Here is a 27,307-nt window from a genome sequence, read left to right on the forward strand (position 1 = left end):
AATACATGGTCTCAAAGAGCCGTCTTTTTTTGACACAAAGAAAAAACCGGCTCCTAAGGGAGATGACGATGGACGAATATGTCCCTTTTCCAAGGACTCCTTTATATATTCTCGCATAGCAGCATGTTCAGGCACAGACAGATTAAATAAACGACCCTTTGGGTATTTACTACCCGGGATTAAATCTATGGCACAATCGCACTCTCGGTGCGGAGGTAACGAACCAAGCTTGGATTCTTCAAAGACGTAACGATAGTCAGACAGGAACTCAGGAATTTCAGAGGGAATGGATGATGAAATGGAAACCACAGGTACATCCCCATGAGCCCCCTTACATCCCCAGCTCAACACAGACATAGCTCTCCAGTCGAGGACTGGGTTGTGAGATTGCAGCCAAGGCAATCCTAGCACCAAATCATCATGTAGATTATACAGCACCAGAAAGCGAATAATCTCCTGGTGATCCGGATTAATACGCATAGTTACTTGTGTCCAGTATTGTGGTTTATTATTAGCCAATGGGGTGGAGTCAATCCCCTTCAGAGGAATAGGAGTCTCCAAAGGCTCTAAATCATACCCACAGCGTTTGGCAAAGGACCAATCCATAAGACTCAAAGCGGCGCCAGAGTCGACATAGGCGTCCGTGGTAATAGATGACAAAGAGCAAATCAGGGTCACAGATAGAATAAACTTAGACGGTAAGGTGCAAATGGAAACAGATTTACCAAGTTTTTTAGTGCGCTTAGAGCATGCTGATATAACATGAGTAGAATCACCACAATAGAAACACAACCCATTTTTCCGTCTAAAATTCTGCCGCTCGCTTCGGGACAGAATTCTATCACACTGCATACTCTCTGGCGATTTCTCAGTGGACACCGCCAGATGGTGCACTGGTTTGCGCTCCCGCAAACGCCTATCGATCTGAATAGCCATTGTCATGGACTCATTCAGACCCGCAGGCACAGGGAACCCCACCATAACATCCTTAATGGCATCAGAGAGACCCTCTCTGAAAGTCGCCGCCAGGGCGCACTCATTCCACTGAGTAAGCACAGACCATTTACGGAATCTTTGGCAGTAAATTTCCGCTTCATCTTGCCCCTGAGATAGGGACATCAAAGTTTTTTCTGCCTGAAGCTCCAAATGAGGTTCGTCATAAAGCAACCCCAAGGCCAGAAAAAACGCATCCACATTGAGCAACGCAGGATCCCCTGGTGTCAATGAAAAAGCCCAGTCTTGAGGGTCGCCCCGGAGCAAGGAAATCACAATCCTGACCTGCTGTGCAGGGTCTCCGGCAGAGCGAGATTTCAGGGACAAAAATAATTTGCAATTATTTCGAAAATTCTGAAACCCAGATCTATTCCCCGAGAAAAATTCCGGCAAAGGAATTCTCGGCTCAGATTCAGGTGCATGACAAACAAAATCTTGCAAATTTTGTACCTTCGTGGCGAGATTATTCAAACCTGCAGTTACACTCTGAAGATCCATTACAAACAGGTGGACACAGAGCCATTCAAAGGAGAGAAAAAAAAAAAAAAAAAAATTTCAGCAGACTACTTATTTCTCTCCTTTCTCAGCCAAGGATTTTAACCCTTTAGTGGGCCGGTCAAACTGTCATGATCTCAATGGCAAGAGATCATAGCATAAGCATATATAGGAACTAGCTCTTGGAAGATGGGAACTGAGCTGACCATGAACTAAACCTAACGCACAACTAGCAGTGGCCGGGTAGCATGCCTACGTTGATTCTAGATGCCCAGCACCAGCCGGAGGACTAAATAATGCTAGCAGAGGAAAATATTAGTCCTAGCTCACCTCTAGAGAAATACCCCAAAAGGAGACAGAGGCCCCCCACATGTATTGGCGGTGAATTAAGATGAAATAACAAACGTAGTATGAAAATAGGTTTAGCAAATTTGAGGTCCACTTACTACATAGCAGAAGACAGAAAGGACACTTTCATGGTCAGCTAAAAACCCTAATCAAAACACCATCCAGAAATTACTTTAAAACTCTGGCATTAACTCATAACACCAGAGTGGCAATTCCTGTTCACAAGAGCTTTCCAGACACAGTAACGAAACTACAGCTGTGAACTGGAACCAAAATGCAAAAACAAACATGGACAAGAGTCCAACTTATCTAGTAGTTGTCTAGGAGCAGGAACAAGCACAGAGAGGCTTCTGATAACATTGTTGACCGGCAAGCAACTAACAGAGCAGCAAGGTTATATAGCGACTCCCACATCTTGATGGGAACAGGTGAACAGAGAAGATGAAGACACCAGTTCAATTCCACCAGTAGCCACCGGGGGAGCCCAGAATCCAAATTCACAACACAGATGCTGATGGGATTGATAAAAATAAACTATTATCTCTTCTATTTCTTAAAGGATTCAGGGCTTGTTAATTTCTTGCGTTTTTGTAACATTTTTTTACCCACTCGTTTTTTGTTATGAGGAAAACACACAACATTTCACAGTACCAGCAAAGTTAAAGAGATATCTGAACTCTGCATATTTTTTCCTCGCAGTCTGTGTGCCCAGGATGAATTTTTGCTGAGGTTTTGACAATACAGAAGTTGTGCACTTATTATTTAAATTAGGTTACTTGCGGTTTTTATTGCGGTTTTGTGTTCGATTGTTTAATATGCGTTTTTATTGCATTTTTGCAGCTGTGGTTGCTTGGTTTTTTTTTTGGTGTCATACTTTAAAGGGGTTATCCACTACTTGGACAAACCCTTCGATACTCACTTCCGTTGCCGGCGTTGGTCCAGCGGTGTCGAGATTGTTTGTGAAATTTCCTGTTTTTTTTTCCTTGACAAAACTGTGTTGACATACGTGCAGATTACACACCTTTTTTAGACGTTTAAGCAGATGGGCATTTTTTACCTGTGGATTTCCGTATCTAATGCAAGTCTATGGATAAAATCGCACAGAAATCTCAGCGTACCCTCAAGAGAAATTGCCAGGTTGCAGATTTCAAACCCGCACCGCAGATCAGTATACGCAGCGTAAAATAAAGCACAGTGCCCAAAAGATCCCTATAAATCCCATCCACTTTACTGGAACTGTAGGATGCTGCATTTTCAACACAGAATAAATGCAAAAAGTAAAAAAACTCATCGTGGGAACGTCGTCTCAAATAGTTTTTTCCAATCTGCAGCTTCAGTTTTTTCAATGTTTTTGCAACATTTTTCACCCATTCTAATGAATATTGGAAAAACGCAATAAAAAGCGAATCAAAATGGACTAAAAAAAAGCAGTGTGTAATTTACACGGAAAACTGCTGCAAATTCTGAATGTGTGCACGTAGCATTACTCAGTAGCATTTTTTCCACACCTGCCTAAAATGTTTGCACAATACTGTAAATTTTGCTCCATGACAAAATATTGATTTTATTTGTTTATTTTTCAAAACCTTCAAAGGGGGGGCGCTATTCCTGTAATATTTGTGTAGACAGTGCAGCAGGGTGTAAATGCTTTATGGCCAGGGCCGGTGTCACCACCCAGTACACCCGGGCAAGTGCCGGGGCCCTGGACAACGTGGGGACTCCCCACTCGAGGACACTGGCACTCTATGGGACACTGGCACCCCCCCAAAAAAAAAACAAACAAAAAACCTCTCCTTATTTCCTGCAGCCCCAGCGTCTTCAGCGTTTTCTGAATCTCTTTAAGTCAGAAGAAGCTGAGGAGACCAGAGCTGTAGGAACCGAGGAGAGGTGAGTATTTGATTTTTTTTAATGTATAGAGCATTTTATTGGGTCCAGTATACTGTATGGAGCATAATATAATAATAATCTTATTTATATGGCGCCAACATATTCCGCAGCGCTTTACAATTATAGAGGGGATTTGTACAGACAATAGACATTACAGCATAACAATAAACACAGATCAAAATAGATACCAGGAGGAATGAGGGCCCTGCTCGCAAGCTTACAACCTATGAGGAAAAGGGGAGACACGAGAGGTGGATGGTAACAATTGCTTTCGTTGTTTGGACCAGCCATAGTGTAAGGCTCGGGTGTTCATGTAAAGCTGCATGAACCAGTTAACAGCCTAAGTATGTAGCAGTACAGACACAGAGGCTATTAACTGCATGAAGCGTATGAGAACACGATGAGAGGAACCTGATTATGGTTGAAGTTTTTTGAATGGGCAACACAGGGATAGTTAGGTTAATGCGTTGAGGCGGTAGGCCAGTCTGAAAAAATGCTTTTTTAGGGCATTCTTAAAACTGTGGATTGGGGATTAATCGTATTAACCTGGGTAGTGCATTCCAAAGAATCGGCGCAGCACGTGAAAAGTCTTGGAGACGGGAGTGGGAGGTTCTGATTATTGAGGATGCTAACCTGAGGTCATTAGTGGAGCAGAGGGCACGGGTAGGGTGGTAGACTGAGACCAGAGAGGAGATGTAGGGTGGTGCTGAGCCATGGAGTGCTTTGTGGATGAGGGTAGTAGTTTTGTACTGGATTCTGGAGTGGATGGGTAGCGAGTGTAATGACTGGCACAAGGTAGAGGCATCGGTGTAACGGTTGGTGAGGAATATGATCCTGGCAGCAGCATTCAGGACAGATTGGAGCAGGGAGAGTTTGGTAAGAGGGAGGCCGATTAGTAGAGAGTTACAATAGTCCAGACGAGAATGAATAAGTGAGACAGTAAGAGTTTTTGCAGAGTCGAAAGTAAGAAAAGGACGAATTCTAGAAATGTTTTTTAGATGCAGATAAGAAGAGTGGGCCAGTGATCAGATGTGGGGGGTGAATGAAAGCTGGGAATCAAGGATGACCCCAAGGCAGCGGGCATGTTGCTTTGGAGTAATGGTGGAACCACACACGGAGATGGCAATGTCAGGCAAAGGTAGGTTAGTAGAGGGAGAGAACACGAGGAGTTCAGTTTTTGACAGGTTCAGTTTCAGATAGAGGGAGGACATGATGTTAGAGACAGCGGTAAGACAATCACTGGTGTTTTCTAAAAAGGTCGGCGTGATAACAGGAGAAGAGGTGTATAATTGGGTGTCATCAGCATAGAGATGGTACTGGAAACCAAATCTACTGATTGTTTGTCCAATAGGGGCAGTATACAAAGAGAAGAGGAGGGGGCCTAGGACTGATCCTTGAGGAACCCCAACAGTAAGGGGAAGGTGAGAGGAGGAGGAACCAGCAAAAGATACAGTGAAGGATCGGTCAGAGAGATAGGAGGAGAACCAAGAGAGAACGGTGTCCTTGATGCCGATGGAGCGGAGCATAGTGAGGAGGAGCTGATGATCCACAGTGTCGAATGCTGCAGAGAGATCCAAGAGAATTAGCATGGAGTAGTGACCATTAGATTTAGCTGTTAGTAGGTCATTAGAGACTTTAGTGAGGGCAGTTTCAGTAGCGTGTAAAGAGCAGAAACCAGATTGAAGAGGGTCGAGAAGAGAGATATCTGAGAGATAGCGGATAAGACGGGAGTGGACCAGGCATACGAGGAGTTTGGAGATGAAGGGGAGATTAGAGACAGGTCTATAGTTAGCGGCATAGTTTTGGTCAAGGGATGGTTTTTAAGTAATGGATGTATGATGGCATGCTTAAATGAGGAGGGAAAGATACCGGAAGAGAGAGAAAGGTTGAATATTTTTGTTAGGTGAGAGGTGACAGCAGGGGAAAGGGACTGGAGGAGATGTGACGGAATGGGGTCACTGGTGCAAGTGGTCGGGCGTGAAGATGCAAGGAGCCTGCTTACTTCTTCTTCTGTGACTGGTTCAAAATCAGAGAGTGAGCTAGATGCAGTGGGGGAGGGAGGACAGTGCATAGTATGCATAGTATGAAGGGATTGGGAGATAATTTCCTGTCGGATGTGGTACATTTTTTCTTTGAAGTAATTGACCAGATCCGTGGTGGGGCCTGCACTCTTGGGTTGAGTAGGGAATGAAAAGTGTCAAACAGACGTTTAGGGTTGTTGTACAGTGAGGTGATGAGTGTGCTGAAATAAGTTTGTTTGGAGAGGTGAAGGGCAGAGTTGTATGTTTTAAGCATGAACTTATAATAGATGAAAACTTCGGGTAGATTTTCTCCACAGACGTTCGGCGCACCTGGAGCACTGCTGCAGGAAACGTGTTTGCAGCGTGTGCCAGGGTTGTCGCTGTCCGTGCCAAATTTTTCTATGTATAGGAGATGCAATTTCATCCTGGGCACTTTGGAGGGTTTCATTGTAATGCTTTAGTGCAGAATCAGGACATGAGATGGAGGAGATAGGGGCCAATGAGGACTGCAAGCTCTGCATAAGTTTTTGGGTGTTAATGGCCTGGATGTTTCTATAAATGTGGAAAGTGGGGGTGACCTGAGTGGGATGGCAGTTCTTGATAGAGAATGAAAGAAGGTTGTGGTCAGACAGAGGGAGAGGGGAGTTTGTGAAATCATCCGCTGAGCAAAGCCGGGAGAAGACGAAGTCGAGGGAGTTACCGTCTTCATGCGTTGGAGAGTTAATATGGGGGGCAGATGGGGGGAGGGAAAAAGCAATGGGGATGTTGAAATCACCCATGATGAGCGTGGGGATGTCACAGGAGAGAAAGTGTGGGAGCCAGGTGGCAAAGTGATCCAGGAACTGATGAGAGGGGCCGAGAGGACGATACACCACCGCCACTCGCATGGAGAAGGGGACGTAGAGTCTAACAGCATGGACTTCAAAAGAAGGGAAGACAAGTGAGGATACTTGGGGGATAACTTGGAAGGTACATTTGGGTGAAAGGAGCTGACCAACGCCTCCACCTGCTCTGTTGTCCGATCTTGGGATATGAGAAAAGTGTAGTCCACCATATGAAAGAGCAGCAGCAGCGGTGGTGTCTGACTGCTGGATCCAGTTTTCAGTAAGAGCCAGGAGGTTAAGAGAATTAGAAAGGAAGAAGTCATGGATGAAGGAGAGTGTATTACACACTGAGCGAGAATTATTCTGTATAGATCATTATATGGGGCCATTATATACTGTATGGAGCACTATATGGGGCCATTTTATACTGAAGGAGCAATATATGGGGCCATTATATACTATACTTAGCATTATGTCGGGCCATCATACTGTATGGAGCATTATATAGGGCCTATTACACTGTATGGAGCATTACATGGGGCCCATTATAGTATATGGAGAATTATATGGGGCCATTATATACTATATGTTGCAATATACTGTACAGTATGTTTCCCATTATACTGTATGGAACAATATATGGGGCCCATTACACTGTTTGGAGCCCGTTGTTCTGTATTGAGCATTATATGGGGCCCATTATATTATATGGAGTAATAAATGGGGCCTATAATAGTGTACGGAGTAATATATGGGACCTATAATTCTGTATGGAGAACTATGTGGTGACCATGATATTGTATGGAGGTCTATGCGGTGCTCATAATACTGTATGGAGGACTATTCGGTGCCCATAATACTGTATGGAGGACTATGTGGTATCCATAATACTATATGAAAGACTATGTGGTATCCATAATACTATATGGAGGACTATGTGGTGCCCATAATACTGTATGGAGGACTATGTGGTGCCCATGATACTGTATGGAGGACTATGTGGTGCCCATAATACTGTATGGAGGACTATGCGGTGCCCATAATACTGTATGGAGGACTATGCGGTGCCCATAATACTGTATGGAGGACTATGTGGTTTCCATAATACTGTATGGAGGACTATGTGGTGCCCATAATACTGTATGGAGGACTATGTGGTGCCCATGAAACTGTATGGAGGACTATGTGGTGCCGATAATACTGTATGGAGGACTATGCGGTGCCCATAATACTGTATGGAGGACTATGTGGTTTCCATAATACTGTATGGAGCACTATGTGATATCCATAATACTGTATGGAGGACTATGCAGTGCCCATAATACTATATGGAGGACTATGTGGTTTCCATAATACTGTATGGAGGGCTATGTGGTGCCCATAATACTGTATGGAGCACTATGTGATATCCATAATACTGTATGGAGGACTATGCAGTGCCCATAATACTATATGGAGGACTATGTGATATCCATAATACTGTATGGAGGACTATGCAGTATCCATGATACTGTGTGGAGGACTATGTGGTGCCAATAATACTGTATGGAGGACTATGTGGTGCCCATAATACTGTATAGAGGACTATGTGGTGCCCATAATGCTGTATGGAGGACTATGCGGTGCCCATAATACTGTATGGAGGACCATGTGGTATCTATAATACTGTATGGAGGACTATGTGGTATCAAAAATACTGTATGGAGGACTATGTGGTGCCCATAATACTGTATGGAGGACTATGTGGTGCCCATAATACTGTATGGAGGACTATGAGGTGCCCATAATACTGCATGGAGGACTATGTGGTATCCATAATACTGTATGGAGGACTACTGTATGTGGTGCCCATAATACTGTATGGAGGATTATGTGGTTCCCATAATACTGTATGGAGGACTATGTGGTGCCCATGAAACTGTATGGAGGACTATGTGGTGCCGATAATACTGTATGGAGGACTATGCGGTGCCCATAATACTGTATGGAGGACTATGTGGTATCCATAATACTGTATGGAGGACTATGTGGTGCCCATAATACTGTTTGGAGGACTATGTGGTGACCATGATATTGTATTGGAGGTCTATGCGATGCCCATAATACTGTATGGAGGACTTTGTGGTGCCCATAATACTGTATGGCAGACTATGCAGTGCCCATAATACTGTATGTAGGACTATGTGGTATCCATAATACTGTATGGAGGACTATGTGGTGCCCATAATACTGTATGGAGGACTATGTGGTGACCATGATATTGTATTGGAGGTCTATGCGATGCCCATAATACTGTATGGAGAACTTTGTGGTGCCCATAATACTGTATGGAGGACTATGCGGTGCCTATAATACTGTTTGGAGGACTATGTGGTATCTTTAATACTGTATGGAGGACTATGTGGTATCCATAATACTGTATGGAGGACTATGTGGTGCCCATAATACTGTATGGAGGACTATGTGGTGCCCATAATACTGTATGGAGGAATATGTGGTGCCCATAATACTGTATGGAGGACTATGTGGTATCCATAATACTATATGGAGGATTACTGTATGTGTTGCCCATAATACTGTATGGAGGATTATGTGGTTCCCATAATACTGTATGGAGGACTATGTGGTATCTATAATACTGTATGGATGACTATGTGGTATCCATAATACTGTATGGAGGACTATGCGGTGCCCATAATACTGTATGGAGGACTATGCGGTGCCCATAATACTGTATGGAGGACTATGTTGTGCCCATAATACTGTATGGAGGACTATGCGGTGCCCATAATACTGTATGGAGGACTATGTGGTATCTATAATACTCTATGGAGGACTATGTTGTATCCATAATACTGTATGGAGGACTATGTGGTGCCTATAATACTGTATGGAGGACTATGTGGTGCCCATAATACTGTATGGAGGACTGTGTGGTGCCCATAATACTGTATGGATGACTATGTGGTGCCCATAATACTGTATGGAGGACTATGTGGTGCCCATAATACTGTATGGAGGACTGTGTGGTGCCCATAATACTGTATGGAGGACTATGTGGTATCCATAATACTGTATGGAGGATTATGTGGTGCCCATAATACTGTATGGCAGACTATGCGGTGCCCATAATACTGTATGGAGGACTATGTGGTATCCATAATACTGTATGGAGGACTATGTGGTGCCCATAATACTATATGGAGGACTATGTGGTGACCATGATATTGTATTGGAGGTCTATGCGATGCCCATAATACTGTATAGAGAACTATGTGGTGCCCATAATACTGTATGGAGGACTATGTGGTATCCATAATACTGTATGGAGGACTATGTGGTGCCCATAATACTGTTTGGAGGACTATGTGGTGACCATGATATTGTATTGGAGGTCTATGCGATGCCCATAATACTGTATGGAGGACTTTGTGGTGCCCATAATACTGTATGGCAGACTATGCAGTGCCCATAATACTGTATGTAGGACTATGTGGTATCCATAATACTGTATGGAGGACTATGTGGTGCCCATAATACTGTATGGAGGACTATGTGGTGACCATGATATTGTATTGGAGGTCTATGCGATGCCCATAATACTGTATAGAGAACTTTGTGGTGCCCATAATACTGTATGGCAGACTATGCGGTGCCCATAATACTGTATGGAGGACTATGTGGTATCCATAATACTGTATGGAGAACTTTGTGGTGCCCATAATACTGTATGGCAGACTATGCAGTGCCAATAATACTGTATGGAGAACATTGTGGTGCCCATAACACTGTATGGCAGACTATGCGGTGCCCATAATACTGTATGGAGGACTATGTGGTGCCCATAATACTGTATGGAGGACTATGCGATGCCCATAATACAGTATGGAGGACTATACTACAGACTTTGGAATCTAGGGCACGCACTGTGCGCTGCGAGTTATTGTACAATTTACAATAGACATCACTCGTGAATCGTGATGTAAGAAGTGAAATCTTTGGCATTGTACTATACCTATATTTCTCTGCCAGATCTGTGCATCATGAATTGTGGTATGTGTTAAAGGGGAGACTCTTTTGCCCGGGGCCCACAATAACCTTAAGAGGGCACTGTTTATGTAATACATGTCCATAGACTAATACAAATATAACCCATCCCCCAAGGTCTAGCAAGTGGCCGGAAAGGAGGGATGTTTTTTCTTTCAGCTTAATGGAAGCTGTCGATTTTCCTTCCTTGTCTAGTCTTCTACCAGTAAAACAAATCTGTCATTAAAGCTGTTTTCTGGCCACTTAAAATGATGAAAACTCTCTTAAAATGGTGTAAAATAATGAAATACCTATTACCTTGACAATGGCCCATAGCTCCCCTTCCGTTACTTTCCAGGTTTCCTGCCTGTCTTCCTATTTCCTGGTCAGTCTGGACGGGCATGTGACCACTACAGCCAATCCCTGGCTTTAACAAAGATTAGTTGCAGCGGTCACATGGTTGTCTGGACTGGGCAGGAAATTTTGAGACCTGAGAAATGTCAGAACAGGAGGTCTAGGTGATGAGTGATTACTTATTTTATTATTTTGCAGCATGCTGAGTTTTCTTCTTTAATTTATTTAATTGGCCGGACAACCCCTTTAAGTCACCTTGTCACTAGTGATAGTGAAATGACTACGCTGGCCCTGCTCTTGATAATAAGACTATGTTCACATTACTGCTATGGATTCTGGTTATAACGCGAGGCGTAATGTTCTGCCGGATCCATCACATGACCGATATCACTGGTGCCTGTCTTATCACTTTGACTTATAATTGGGTCTGTTGGGTTCTGTTGTGATTTCCGACATTTTGACTTTAAGAATTGCCCTGAATTTAGCGCTATTCTGTTCATCAAATCTGCAGCAAATCCTGATGGAGTCTCCAATGACAGTGTGAACAGAAATTTAGAGGACTCTGTCCCAGTCTACACTGCAGAGCTGAAATGTGAGCTGCAGTGTGTACTCCAGTGCCACGTGAAAACAGAAATATTACAGTGCTCGACTGTAGGAAAAACAGTATATCACGGCGTAACTCGCGTGCCTCCTCAGCGCCTCCCTATTTACCGTGTTCACCACTCGGCTTCTCCCCGTGTCAGGCTGTCTCGCTGAGCTTGCCTCTTGCAGCACACCTCAGCACTGCTGCCTCTGCATGCTGTTTCCATTTGGCTATAGGGGTATAAGGCCAATCTTGCCTTACGCAGGCGTGTACTATGGAGGACAGAGAATGAACTTCAATCCAATATTGCAGCCAGAATACAGCCAGCGAGTAAGGAAAGGGTGAATCAAACACCTGAAAACCCCACCCCTATGGCTGAAAATTGTTCCCTCCAAATTCAGGTGACAGAGTCCCTTTAAAGGGGTTGTCCAGCTTCACTTTCTTATAAAAACAAAACGTAAAAATTCATTGTGCTTTAATCCCCCTCCCCGGGTCCAACTCTTAGTCTCTTCTGTTGCTCCTGGTGTTTATCACTTCGCAGAAGCAAAGACCTGATACTGGACCCGGGGAGGGCGGGTGAAGCTTTTTTTTGGGAACAGCTACCAGAGGAAAGGAGTTTTCTGAAATTGGAAAACCTCTTTAGCCCTTTTGTGTTATTTGTGCACAAATTCAGACGCACGTCTTCTTTAACAAGGTATTTTTAAGGACTCCTGTCTTAAAACCTCACTGCTAATTAGGTGCACAAAGCACTTGGCGTGTTCACCTATTACGCATCGTTAATAACTTCCCCCCGCTGGTGCCAAAACATAATGGATGGGGTGGGGGTTCGTTAAAACGTTAAAGTGTTAGATGCAAATTTGTTGTAGCGAAAAGGATTATGCAAATCCCAATTAATGAAGAAATTCATATTCATAGGGCAGCGACATAGACGAGCAGCAGTCGGTTTTTATAATGGGAGCCTTATAAACAACCCATTGATTTAATAGAGGTGGTGTAATGCCTCATTTCCCCTGTGGTGGCGCTGCGGGGTAATTCTATGTTTAATGTCTGTGAATATAAATTCTTATTTAAAAACTCAACCTAAGCTGGTGACCCTTTTCTTGCTCACATTACTGAGGTTTTGTTACAGTGTACCAGCCTAAAAAAAATCCTGAACTAAACACGGCACCAGCATTCTGCATTCAATTCAGTGGGTAGGAAAGATGCTGAAAAAATTGTTTCAAAAAGACACAGCTAAAAAAACACAAGGAAAAAACTTTTTAGAAATCCAGTGTCATGTTTTTTTACTCCAGGATCGTCTTAAACTCAGCTGATTAAATGGGCCGCACATAGAAAAAAAATAAATCCGTCTTTGCAGGATGAGATGATGTTTTCCATAATACCATTTTATTTTCTATACAACTTTTTTTTAATCACTTTTTATTCCATTATTTAAGCGTCAGTATAATCAACAGAAAATACTTTTTTGTTTTTTTTTATGAATTTTTGTAATGGTGTACGTCACATGGGTTTTTATAGCTTGAGTGGTTCCAGGCTTGGTGATACCACTTGTGTAATTTTTTCATCACCCAATAGGCCCCATACAGTAATGTCTTAGAACTGGCCCAATATAGTAAATCTGGCTCCTTCTTGTAATAATGTCCCCCATCCTGGCCCCCATCTTGTAATAATGTTCTCCATCCTGTAATAATTTCTGTCGTCCTGGCTCACATCCTATGATAATGTCCTCTGTCTTGTACTAATGTCCCTTTCCTCGCCCAATCTTGTAATAATGTCCCCAATCTTGTAATAATGTTCCATATTCTATGATAATGTCAGTTGTCCTGGCTCCCATCCTGTGATAATGTCCTCTGTCTTGTGTTAATGTCCCCATCCTGTAATAATGTCCCCTATCATGTAATAATGTTCCATATTCTATGATAATGTCAGTCATCCTGGCCCTAATCCTGTGATAATATCTTCTGTCCTGTGTTAATGTCCCTGTCCTGACCCTATTCTGTAAGAATCTCCCCTATCTTGTAATAATGTTCCATATCCTATGATAATGTCAATCTTCTTGGCCCCATCCTGTGATAAATGTTCTCTGTCCTGTGTTAATGTCCTTGTCCTGGCCCCATCCTGTAATAATGTCCTCTGTCCTGTGTTAATGTCCTCGTCCTGGCCCCATCCTGTAATAATGTCCCCAATCTTGTAATAATGTTCCATATTCTATGATAATGTCAGTCATCCTGGCGCCATCCTGTGATAATGTCCCGTGTTAATGTCCCCATCCTGGCCCCCATCCTGTAATATTGTCCTCTGTCTTGTGTTAATGTCCCCGTCCTGGCCACCATCCTGTAATAATGTCCCCGATCTTGTAATAATGTTCCATATCTTATGATAATGTCAGTCGTCCTGGCCCCATCCTGTGATAATGTTCTGTGTTAATGTCCCCGTCCTGGCCACCATCCTGTAATAATGTCCCCGATCTTGTAATAATGTTCCATATCTTATGATAATGTCAGTCGTCCTGGCCCCCATCCTGTGATAATGTTCTGTGTTAATGTCCCCGTCCTGGCCACCATCCTGTAATAATGTCCCCGATCTTGTAATAACGTTCCATATCTTATGATAATGTCAGTCGTCCTGGCCCCCATCCTGTGATAATGTCCTCTGTCTGGTGTTAATGTCCCCGTCTTGGCCCCATCCTGTGATAATGTCCTCTGTCTTGTGTTAATGTCCCCGTCCTGGCCACCATTCTGTAATAATGTCCCTGATCTTGTAATAATGTTCCATATCTTATGATAATGTCAGTCATCCTGGCCCCATCCTGTGATAATGTCCTGTGTTAATGTCCCCGTCTTGGCCCCATCCTGTGATAATGTCCTCTGTCTTGTGTTAATGTTCCCGTCCTGGCCACCATTCTGTAATAATATCCCGATCTTGTAATAAAGTTCCATATCCTATGATAATGTCTGTCGTCCTGGCTCCCATCCTGAAATAATGTCTTCTGTCTTGTGTTAATGTCCCCGTCCTGGCCACCATTCTGTAATAATGTCCCTGATCTTGTAATAATGTTCCATATTCTATGATAATGTCAGTCATCCTGGCCCCATCCTGTGATAATGTCCTGTGTTAATGTCCCCGTCCTGGCTCCCATCCTGTAATAATGCCTTCTCTCCTGTGTTAATGTCCCCGTCTTGGCCCCATCCTGTGATAATGTCCTCCATCCTGCCGTTCATCACATACATTTTAAAAGCAAAAAACCACAAACGATTCTTCATACCTGTTCCTGCTCCTATTGCAAACAATGTCTTCTTCTTCCTTCGCAGCCAAGGCAGGGTAGCGGCACATGGCAGTGACACCATACGCCACTTGCAACGGTCACGCCGACATCTGCTGATAGGCCAGTGGCTGGTGTAGGTATTGCGGTGTAAGGAGCCGGTGGCTCTCTGCGCCACGATACAGCGCATCTGAGGACTCGCATTCAGCTGAAACAAAGCACTGGCTAGCGGGTCCCATTGTTCCCCGGACCTGGGCGCAATCGTCTCGGGAGCTCTGATGCCCGCGGACTTCGTGTTTGATACCTCTGGTCTACACTGATACATTGCAGCAGGCCTTATCTTCTGTGGAAGTGGGGCAAAATCAGCGTTGGGTTTTAGGCTGGGATTAGCAGTGCGCCATGTGGCCTGGGAAAATCGAATACATGGTCCTCAACCTTCAGCTGTAGGTAACACAATGTTCGCATCTGCGGTAGGATTTCAGTTTGTCACAGGAACAGAAAAACAGAATTCTTCTGTACTAACATTTGCAGATGCTCTAAAAAAAAAAATTGTAAAGTTGGAAAACCCCTTAATTTTTTTTTTTTTTTTAGTAGAAATTTCCCTGCTTGATGAAGTTGTCCAGAAAGTAAAAATCTGTCCTGTTCATGGGATGATCACACAAGTTACACAGAGATCTGATAACTTCTATGGAGGCGAGTCGCTTCCTCTGCTATTATCCCAAACTACTCGACAATTTTTCAGGAGTGTTCTGATTTTTCAGAAATCGTGTTGGGAAATATGTCGATGTTTCAGGCTGAAAAGAGACGTCAGAACATAGGTGGAATGTGGAGATGAAGTTCGTAGACGAGTCCTGAGATGGGACTAAAATGTCCCTAAATTGTCCTCCGCAGTGTTGGTAGCCTTGGAAGGTGTGGAAGCAGAAAACTTCTTAAGATGATCCCAATGCCATGAAGACTTGGTTCACACGTCCTCTTCTTATTTTATTTCATCCTTATTATCTCTTTGTAGTTGGAAGCCCACAATGGATCCAACGAGAACACGACCAGCGATGATCCCAATACTGAGAACCACCAGTATGAGGCAACTACCGCAAAGAGAACGGTAATGTGACGGCCGGTGCGCTTGGCTTCGGTGTTGATACTTTTTATATACCATATATATATATGTCACCACCACAAAAATCCAACGTGGTCCTGTTTTATTTCGGGCTGCTCATATATGGTTTGTTTAGCTTTTTTTAACTTCAGTTCACTGTCCATGGTTCAGGAGGTGATTGTTGGTGTTTGGGTGTTCTATTATATGTCCTTAAACACATTTATTTTATAATTGAGCACTATTATGTTAAAAGGGTTTGTATAAGATTGAAAAAAAATGGCTGCTTTGTTTTCCAAACCGCCCCACCCCTCACCAAGTTGGGTCTGGTATTAAAGATCAGTTGCAATACCACACACAACCTGTGGAGGGGTGAGGCACTGTTTCAAACAAACAAAAAAAAACAACATATCTCTGTAATCTTGGATAACCATTTTAAAGGCAAGCTTCAAGTAAAATCTTTAGCTTTTTTGGAACTATACAGTGGGGAAAATAAGTATTTGATAGTATTTGATATTCTGATGAAGACGGCATGTCCGTTGAAACGCGTTGTGGCTAAACTTTATCCAGTGTCAATGTCTCCTTTCAGCGCTCCTGTGACCGATTTCTACCTTTAACCCTGTGTCTATCCTCCTGTGGAGGTTTTTGGCTGGAGCTGCGGCGGTTCCTTCTACCTTTAACCCTGTGTCTATCCTCCTTTGGAGGTTTTGGGCTGGAGCTGCGGCGGTTCCTGGCACTCCCCTTATCCCTGGCGCTGCCTATTCAGCGCTCCTAAATCACCGCCTTACATTGACTCTGATGAAATCACAATAAACCTTTCCCGTTTTCAGTCAATTAGGATTACCATAATTATTTATATTTGCCAAAAGCCAGAAAAATGAGAGAGAGAGAATGTTTTAAGGGATTTTTATTGCTTCCTGAAAAGTCAAAAGTTTCCATCCATTTCATTAGCATTTGGTACCATTGCCCTTAAACTAAATGATTCGGGTCACACGTTTGGGATTTCCTTCCTCAAGCTTCTCACAATAGTTGGTTGCAATTTGGGCCGATTCCTCCTGACAAAACTGGTGCATCTGATCCAGGTTTGTAAGTCACCTTCCACACATCGGCCTTTTCAGCTTTGCCCATAAATTTTCAATAGGATTCAGATCAGGGCTTTGTGATGGCCGCTCCAAAACATTGACTTTATCCTTAAGCCACTTTGTTACCATTTTGGCAGTATGCTTCAGGTCATTGTCCATTTGGAAGACACATTTCCACCCAAACTTTAACTTCCTGGCCGATGTGTTGAGATGTTGCTTCAGTATTGACACATAATCTTCTTTTCTCATGATGCCATCTATTTTGTGAAGTGCACCAGTCCCTCCTGCAGAAAAACAACCGCACAACAAGATGCTGCCACCATCGTGTTTCACAGTTGGGATGGTGTTCTAGGCTTCAAAGCGTCTCCCTTTTTCCTCCAAATGTAACAATGGTCATTATGCCCAAAAAGTTCAATTTTAGTTTCATCAGACCACAGGACATGTCTCCAAAAATTAAGGTCTGTGTTCATGTGTACATTTGCAAACATTAATCTGGCTGTTCTATGTTTCTTTTGGAGTAATGGCTTCTTCCTGGCAGAGTGACCTTTCAGCCCATGTTGATACAGTACTCGTTTCACTGTGGATATTGACACAATCTTACCAGCTTCGGCCATGATCTTCACAAGGTCTTTTGCTTTTGTCCTTGGGTTGATATGCACATGTCGGAACAAAGCACGTTCATCTCTGGGACACAGAGCCCATCTCCTTCCTGAGCGGTATGATGGCTGGACATTCCCATCATGCTTGTACTTGCGTATATTTGTTTGTACAGATGAACTAGGCACCTTCGGGTATCTTGTAATTGTACCCAAGGATGAGCCAGACTTGTGCAAGTCCACAATTCTCTTCCTGATATCTTGGATGATTTCTTGAGACTTTCCCATGAAGCTACACAAAGAATCAGTGTGTTTCAGGTGTGCATTACGATACATCCACAGGTGTGCCTCTAATTAACTCTGATGTTGCCAAAATCAGAAGATTCTAAACACATGACATCATCATATGGGCAGTCCAGAATTGTTTAAAGGCATAGTAATCTTAGTGTATTTTGACGTTGCAGTGAGTAATAAAAATGCCTTACAAACATTCTGTCTCTCTCTGATTATTCTGGCATTTGGCAAATATTAATAATTATAGTAATCCTAATTGACCTAAAACAGGAAAGGTTTATTCTGATTTAATGTCAGATATTGAGAAAAACATACAGATGTGTCTTTTAATATAATGTATATAAACTTCTGGTTTCAACTGTACCTGTTGAGCTTGATGGACGGGAGCAGAAAAGCTCTCACTGGATTCTGGATAATTGCTAGACCTGCAGTTCAAATCCGCTTCACTATGTGCAGGAACAAGGCAGATAAAACAGCATTTCCAGCCTGGAGCTTTGGAGAAAAGAAAGCAAAATGAAGTAAATGGTGAAGATTACAAATAATCATCAATAATTCAGAGAAGCTGACAATGGATTCTGGATAATTGCTAGACCTGCAGTTCAAATCAGCTTCACTATGTGCGTGACCAAGGCAGATAAAACAGCACTTTCAGCTTGGAGATTTGCAGAAAAGGAGGCAAAATAAAGTAAATGGTGAGTATTAAAATGAATCATCAATTATTGAATAGTAAAAAAAGAAAAAGAGTTACGCTTTAATTTAGATATATTTCCATGAATGGTAGGGGGTCTATTGCCCCCCCCTCGCTGCCCACCATCTCTATACAGACTCTGTACCAATTTTGTCCTGTTTTGAGCGCACTTCCGACCTTGATACTACAAGGTAACGACTAACAGTAGATCCTTATGTAAGAGTAAGGGAAACATTCACTCGCACCCATGCTGCGGCTTGCGTGGTGCCCACGTTTGTTCTCTCGTTGCGTTATTCTATATTTTGAGACTTTTTTTTTCAGACCATTATGAGTCTGTTGCTCCCTATCAGTTTCAGCCCACTGTATAATTGTACACGGACCGCAGACACATTTAGCTCAGGTCGTTCTTCCTCCCTTATTCATCCATGCACATCAATATGTACGCCCACATACGCCACATGTAACCTGCCCGCTGGATTGTCACTGTTGCTATTGGTTACCGTACCGCGACACAGTGAATGAGAATGGAGTTATCTAATGTTCTGGAGATATTTTAGATGTGCCTGGATATATATATATATATCATTTTTTTTTCTTCCCGGAATTCCTTTTATAGAAATATGAGATTTCTTGTTGTTTCCATAGCAACTTGTAAAATTGTGAATGATCAGAGGAAAATGGTCTTTCCGGCTTGAGCATATGTGCTAATGAATGAACTGTACTACTGGGAACTTTCTGCTTTTTTTCCCAAACTTTGCATATTGCAGACAAGTGTGTGGGAGTTGGCAGCTCACATTATATATAACCATGGGGGGGGGGGGGGGGCAGTAATGTGATCAATTCTAAGTAATTACCAGCTAATTATGATATTATTCAGTAATATTCTGATAATTCCGGTACGTGATGCCAAAATCTTGGTTATTTCAATTTTTGAACCTTTGGAGAGCCACATATATTGGTAGACAGTCACTGGTAAAATACTGGAGGAGAAATATGTGTCACTGAGGATGTTAGCCTCAGTGCTGTGAACCCAGAAGTATGCTCCAGCATGTTATGTGCTGAGGGGGGTTAATTGGCTATAATAGGGCTGGTGAAGAGTAGGTGGGAGGCTGTTCACCAAATCTCCACCCCAGCGTGTGGTACAAACGGTAAATGTGGAGCCTTTGGACCCATTCAGTGTTCAGTGTGTCTGGAGATGAGATCTCCCGAGATGGTCACTTGTGTTAAAGAGAGCTTGAACTCTGTTTTTTTTTTCCCTGAGTGGACAGATCACCGCAGCCACACAGATTGTTCTGTATGCTATTTTGTTTTTCCTATTGTGCCCGAAGGGCCTAGTTCGTTTACCAAATTTTGAATTGGTTTATGCAGTACACTTTAATAAACCAGGTGAAAACTTAAAGGGAGCCTGTTACCAGGTTTGGCCGATGCGAGTTACGGCCACCACCTTTTAGGGCTGATGTACAGCATTCCATAATGCTGTAGATAAGCCCCGATTTGTCCTGCAAGAGAAGAAAAATAACTTTTATTATACTCACCTGGGGGGCAGTCCGGTCTGATGGGTGTCGCAGGTCCTGGTCTGTCGCCTCCCATCTTGTTGCGATGCCGCCCTCCTGCTTGCTTCATGGCTCCCCGGCATCGCGCTCCTGCGCAGGCGTACTTATGTGTCCTGTTGAGGGCAGAGCAAAGTACTGCAGTGCGCAGGCGCTGGGCCTCTCTGACCTTTCCCGGTGCCTGATAAATTCTAGGGGCTGTTAATCGGGGGACGGCCTCAGACCCTCAGCTCCAGTGATGGGAAATCTTAATCATCAGCACAAGACATTGTGGACAATTTGGGTCACACACTTTTCTGTTCCCCATGACTGTGCCCATTACTCAAAGTAAGCTCCGTAGAGGCATGTGCAACAGATGTATGTAGAACTGTTTCTAGAAAAAAATATAGAAAAACTAGTTATAGTGGTTGCACAGAAATACAAAAAAAAAGTCGGCTTTCCTGTTGCAAGAGCCCCACACCTATATTGCAGCTCTGTACTACTGATGTGAATGGGGCTGAGCTGCAGTACCTCCCACGACCTGTGAACAAGGGTGGCACTGTTTTAGAAGAAAGCAGCCATTTTTTATATACTTTTTTTAATGCATTTTTTATATATCCGGAACTGTGTTTTACTATTGTTTTTTTTTTTTTAAGTTACTGTCTAGGACAACCTACCGTAAGAGATTGGTAAGAACATTCCTGATCTGATGTAATTAAACTAAAAACTAAGAAAATTAGCTAGGAGGAAAAAAAGGTCACTCACTAGTGCCATCTATAAGTCCATGTCCAAGACTTTAAAAAACCTTGCAACAGGAAAGCCTTAAAACTGCATCAAGGGCATCTCATTCGGCCAAACCCTACTCGGTACTGATGGCTGCGGTGCCGCTGTCTGGCTTGGCCTTTATTCCTGGTCATGTTGCATTTTTGTTGTTTTATTTCTCATTATTAGAAATAGTTTTTTGGACATCTGTGGCGATTTCTTCACCAGCATGGATTAGATTGGCTACTACCATCATCTGGTGAGAATTTCATGTCAATAGCACCTTTAGAAATAGATTTACTTAGAAAATTGGTGACGTGTTCGATACTTATTTAACCAGGTGTATGCTCAGCTTAGGGGATAAGTTACTAGTCAGTGGGGGTCCGAATGTATTTTGCCGATCGCTCTCATACTTTTTTATAAGGCCGTGGTCCTCTTACCTTACACGTTTATTCCTATCTTCATAAATGGCTACTGTCGAATATTTTTGCAATGTACGGTTTAGTAGAATTTTCAGCCGTTCTGTAGCTATTACCTTTTTTTTCTTTTGTTTACAGAGTGTTGCCTTGGAGACCGACCACCGCTAATTGCAGAACTTGCTCAGTGCTTACAAGCTCTTTTCTACTGAGCTTGTAAGCACTTGTTTTGAAGCTGACCGGGATCGCTGTTACCTCCTAATCCCGGCCAGCTTCAGTGCAGTGCTTACAAATTAGACAGCGGCGGTGGTCGGTCTCCCAGGGAACGAGTTGTAAAGAAAAGAAAAGTGTTAATATCTCAAGAACGGCTGCAAATTTTAATAAGCGGTAAATTGAAAAAGTGCTTGTTTTCCTAAGATCTCTCCGTCAATGTCCATCTATGAAGATGGGAAGTAACCCTTTAATAATTATTAACTTTCAGATTGCTGGGTTTACTATGTACAGAACATGATCCTCAGACTACAGTACGTGGAGTATTGAGGAGACCTTTTGACACGGCCCCTTTATGGCTCTTTAAAAGCATCTTGCCTGGAGCTGCTAGCTGTACAATATCAGATTGATCCTCTCTCCAGAGAATAGAAGAGATCACAGAGCACTTAAGAATGATCCGTGTGAAATTAACACTATAGGATTTAGCCTGAAGGGGTTTGGACACTGTAGATACTGGTAGGGCACCTAACGAAAAAAATAAAGCATCAGAAGTTCATAAATCTGCGGCAAAAATAGTGTGAGTTAAAGAGCAATTCCATCAATGGTCCTGGAAGGTCCTGGACCAATCATCTCTCCGCATCGTGTCTCAGGACCAGGACAATCGGATGCAATAAAGGGCCAGGATTTAGGACATTATTAAAAGAAGGGACCCAGGGTGGAGGACATTATTATAGGAAGGGGACAGGATGGGGGCACATAATTGCTGGAAGGGGTCCAGGATTGGGGACATTATTTAATAAAGAAGCCAAGATGGAGGACATTATTATAGGAAGAAACCAAGGATGGGGAACATTATAGTAGGAACAAGGCAGGATAGGGACATTATTACAGGAAGGGGTCCAGGATGTGGGACATTATTTGATAAAGTATTTAGGACATTATTATAGGAAGGGGCCAAGGATGGGGAACACTATAATAGGAACAAGGCAGGATGGGGGACATTATTACAGGAAGGGGTCCAGGATGTGGGACATTATTTGATAAAGTATTTAGGACATTATTATAGGAAGGGGCCAAGGATGGGGAACACTATAATAGGAACAAGGCAGGATGGGGGACATTATTACAGGAAGGGGTCCAGGATGTGGGACATTATTTGATAAAGGATTTAGGACATTATTATAGATAGGGGCCAAGGATGGGGAACATTATAATAGGAACAACGCAGGATAGGGGACATTATTACAGCAAGGGATCCAGGATGTGGGACTTTATTTGATAAAGGATTTAGGACATTATTATAGGAAGGGGCCAAGGATGGGGACCACTATAATTAGGAACAGGGCAGGATGGGGGACATTATTACAGGAAGGGGTCCAGGATGTGGGACATTATTTGATAAAGGATTTAGGACATTATTATAGGAAGGGGCCAGGATGGGAAACATTATAATAGTAACAAAGCAGGATGGGGGACATTATTACAGGAAGGGGTCCAGTATAGGGGACATTATTTAATAAAGAAGCCATGATGGAGGACATTATTATAGGAAGAAGCCAAGGATGGGGATCATTATAAATAGGAACAGGGCAAAATGGGGGACATAATTATTGGAAGGGGTCCAGGATGTGGGACATTATTTGATAAAGGATTTAGGACATTATTATAGGAAGGGGCCTAGGATGGAGGACATTATTATAGCAAGGGGCCAAGGATGGAGAACATTAATATAGGAAGAGTCCAAGGATGGATGACATTATTATACAAAGAGGGCAGGATGGGGACATTATTATAGGAAAGAGGCAGGATGGGGGACATAATTATTGGGAGGGGTCTAGGAGGGGGACATTAATGAAGAAGCCAGGATGGAGCACATTGTTATAGGAGGGGCCAAGGGTGGAGAACATTATTATAGGAAGAGGGCCAGGATGGATGACATTATTATACAAAGATGGGGAAATTATTATAGGATGGGGGCAGGATGGGAGACATAATTATTGGGAGGGGTCTAGGATTAGGGAGAGTATTTAAAAAAGAAGCCAGGATGGAGTACATTATTATAGGAAGGAGCCAAGGATGGGGAACATTATAATAGGATGAGGGCAGGATGAGTAAATTATAACGCGAAGAAGGCATGATGGGGACATTATTACAGGAAGGGACCAGGATAAGGCCACTACTATGTGGGGGGTATATATGTATCTCTTTACAGAATCTCATTCCCAAAAGGTTGGACACCCCTACCTTAGATTGTCACTTTGCAGAAAAGTTGCGGTTTTTAACTTCATCACCAAGAAAAATCGATAGAAATTTGTGAATCCACAGCATAGCAGGAGGCTGGCTTAGTTACTTAATGAGCTATCAGCCAGCCCCCTTTATTTAAAGTATTTTTCACAGTAATGAAGACAAATCATCTAATAAAGTGATTTGCAAAATTTTATAACTTTCCACATTGGACAAAATTCTAAAAAAAAAAATGAAAGTTTAATTACTCTTTAAAAAAATATTTTAATAAATATAGAAAAGTTTTCCAAACTGTAAATAAAAAAAAATCTAAAAAATTAAAAAGAATAAGCAAATTTAGTATTAGCGTGTCCCTAAAAGGCCAGACTAATAAAATATTAATTTACGTACCCCTCCATAAATTTAGCTACTCTTTAAAAATATTTTAATAAACATATAAAAGTTTCCCAAAGTGTAAATAAAAAAAATCTAAACCAGAAGAATTATCAAATTTCGTGTTAGCGTGTCCATATTATTATTTTACGTGCACAAAACAAGTCGTCACGCTAATTTTTCGGCTGAAAATTTTAAAAAAAATTACGGTTCTCGGAAAATGTTGACGCAAACCAATTTTTTAATTAATTTAATAAAACATTAAAAATATTATACATGTTGTATCAACATAATGGGAATGACTAAATAAAGCAATGGTAGAATTTCTGCTTTTTATTTGCAATTCTTCACCCTATAAAAGTTTTTTTCACCATTTTTGAGAACCTTATATGGTAAAATGAGTCATTCTAAACTCCAACTCATCCAACCAAAAAGAAAATGCACTCGTACGGCTATGTAGACAGAGAAAAATAAAAGACAGTTCTAGTTCTTGGAAAGAGAGAAGGAAAAAGTTTAAGAGAAAAAGTCAAAAATTTGTTTTAAAGGATTAAACTAGTGGTGACTACTAGTGATGAGCGTGCTCGAGTGCTAACCGAGTGTCTTCGGCGTGCTCGAATATTATGTTCTAGTCCTCGGGGCTGCATGTCTCGCGCCTATTCCACAGCCGCAACACATTCAGGGATGGTCTGCTTGTTAGGCAATCCCCCATGTGTTGTGGCTGTTAAACAGCCGCGAGAAATGCAGCTGCAGGGACTGGAACATAATATTCGAGCACGCCGAAGACACTCGGTTAGCACCCTCAGATAAAGCCTAATCCCAGCATGTTCGTTCATCACTAGTGTCTACAGATAGATTTTACCATTACCTCTATATCCATGCATGGTAATACATCGTAATACAGGGCAGAGCAGACACTAATGTGAAGGAGGCAGGAGTCTGGTGTTGGTGAGGGGGTGGGCCCACCGGAGGATTCTCCGATCTCCCGGTGGGCCAGTCGGACCCTGGTAGCAACTGCTGATAGATTTTACCATTACCTCTATATCCATGCATGGTAATACATCGTAATACAGGGCAGAGCAGACACTAATGTGAAGGAGGCTGGAGTCTGGTGCTGGTGAGGGGGCGGGCCCACCGGAGGATTCTCTGATCTTCTGGTAAGCCAGTCCGACCCTGCTAGTGATTACTGATAGATTTTACCATTACCTCTGTGTCCATGCATGGTAATACATCATAACACAGGGCAGAGGAGATGCTAATGTGAAGGAGGCAGGAGTCTGGTGCTGGTGAGAGGGCGGGCCCATCGGAGAATTCTCTGATCTCCCTGTGGGCCAGTCCAACGCTGCTAGTGACTACAGATAGATTTTACCATTACCTCTGTGTCCATGCATGGTAATACATCGTAATACAGGGCAGAGCAGACACTAATGTGAAGGAGTCTGGTGCTGGTGAGGGGGAGGGCCCATCGGAGGATTCTCTGATCTTCCGGTAAGCCAGTCCAACCCTGCTAGTGACTACCGATAGATTATACCATTACCTCTATATCCATGCATGGCAATACATCGTAATACAGGGCAGAGCAGACACTAATGTGAAGGAGTCTGGTGCTGGTGAGGGGGAGGGCCTACCGGAGAATTCTCTGATCTCCCTGTGGGCCAGTCCAACCCTGCTAGTGACTACAGATAGATTTTACCATTACCTCTGTGTCCATGCATGGTAATACATCGTAATACAGGGCAGAGCAGACACTAATGTGAAGGAGTCTGGTGCTGGTGAGGGGGAGGGCCCATCTGAGGATTCTCTGATCTTCCGGTAGGCCAGTCCAACCCTGCTAGTGACTACCGATAGATTATACCATTACCTCTATATCCATGCATGGCAATACATCGTAAAACAGGAAAGAGCAGACACTAATGTGAAGGAGGCAGGAGTCTGGTGCTGGTGAGGGGGTGGGCCCACCGGAGAATTCTCCAATCTCCCGGTGGGCCAGTCTGACCATGCTAGTGACTACCGATAGATTTTACCATTACCTCTGTGTCCATGCATGGTTTAGAGTTTCGTAGGATAAAGATATAATAAAGAATCAATCAGCAAGGAATGTGGCACCTAAAAAAACTACCCTGATGATTAGAAGAAGTTTAATCTTAAGGTTTTGGGCACCAACAAGACATTTCGATCTATGGCCATTGTGGTGAACAGTATCTTTGTCCAGGGTGAAGAACCTTCTCCGTAATTATGTGATAATTTATTGTAGAAGTTTAGTTTATCGAGTTTGGATAATTGATTCCATTATCTGCAATAATAGAACATTAGAGCTATCTGTGCAAAGCAAACTAGAAAGGTATCAAAGAATTTTCCTCTTCTGCTCCTGGAAAGATTAGTATAATTAATGTGATTGACTGATGTCAGCCTCTTTCTTCTCTCACATTTCTGCTAATAAAATTCATAATTTAACAAGTTCTCCGGGTGAAGAGGAGGCAGAAGATAGAAAGGGTAGAAATGGTTTAATTGTATCAATCCTGGCGGGTTTTATAATACATTAATTTAATTTACTGTATAAAAAGTCACCGGGCAGAGAGGTGAGAAGTGTCCTGCTGCTCGCCCCAACCCCAGGTCTTCTCCTAACTCACACCAAGGCTGGAGACCAGGAGTCATCTTCCTTTACTGGTTTATGGCTTCTGAAAGTGCGTGAGCCACATGTTAACCAGTTCATCTCCTTTATAATTGGAGTCTGGAGAGTTGACGTTCGCACCTGTGGCTTTTACTGCTAATTGGAAGCCCAGAAGCCATAGACAAGTCATTAGTATCTGCATGATGTGGGATGAGACGTGGAATCTGAGATCAGGAACGTGTGAAGGAATTTCATAACCAGCGAGTCCATCGCATAATGCTCCAAGCAGGTCGCTTTCTTTACTTGGTGCAATGTGCGATCTGTCAGAGATCTACCCATAGCACTAAAGGGGTCCTCCAGCCAAAGTCACTCCTAGGATAGGGGGCAATTATACACCCACAACTCTAATCCTTGTCAAATCTTTCTTCCTGCTTTTTTTTTCTTCCTTTTTTTTCTTCCCTCCTTCCTTTCTTTCTTTATCTCCCTTCCTATTTATTTCTCACTTCCTTATTTTGTTTCTCCCTCCCTCTCTATCTCCCTCTGAGTTTTCATCTCTTCCATCTTCTCTTCCCTTTTCTTTTCCATTCCTTCTTTTCCTTTGTGTCTCTCCTCATTCTTTA

General features: G+C 42.8%; 1 protein-coding gene across 5 annotated transcripts in view; it reads left to right on the forward strand.

Annotated features, from left to right (window-relative positions):
- The window catches only part of DLG2 (discs large MAGUK scaffold protein 2), a 1,278,757-nt gene that overhangs the window by 254,583 nt on the left and 996,867 nt on the right, over positions 1-27,307 (forward strand). For 3 of the 5 annotated variants that reach the window (XM_077298627.1, XM_077298628.1, XM_077298639.1), the window contains exon 4: positions 15,803-15,895. The exons of the other annotated variants lie outside the window; for them this stretch is intronic. In XM_077298627.1, coding sequence (XP_077154742.1) covers positions 15,803-15,895 — 93 coding nt within the window. The remainder of the gene's footprint in view (positions 1-15,802; positions 15,896-27,307) is intronic. 5 annotated transcript variants of the gene reach the window in all.

This window comes from Ranitomeya variabilis, chromosome 3 (assembly GCF_051348905.1).
Source record: "Ranitomeya variabilis isolate aRanVar5 chromosome 3, aRanVar5.hap1, whole genome shotgun sequence".
NCBI lineage: Eukaryota > Metazoa > Chordata > Amphibia > Anura > Dendrobatidae > Ranitomeya > Ranitomeya variabilis.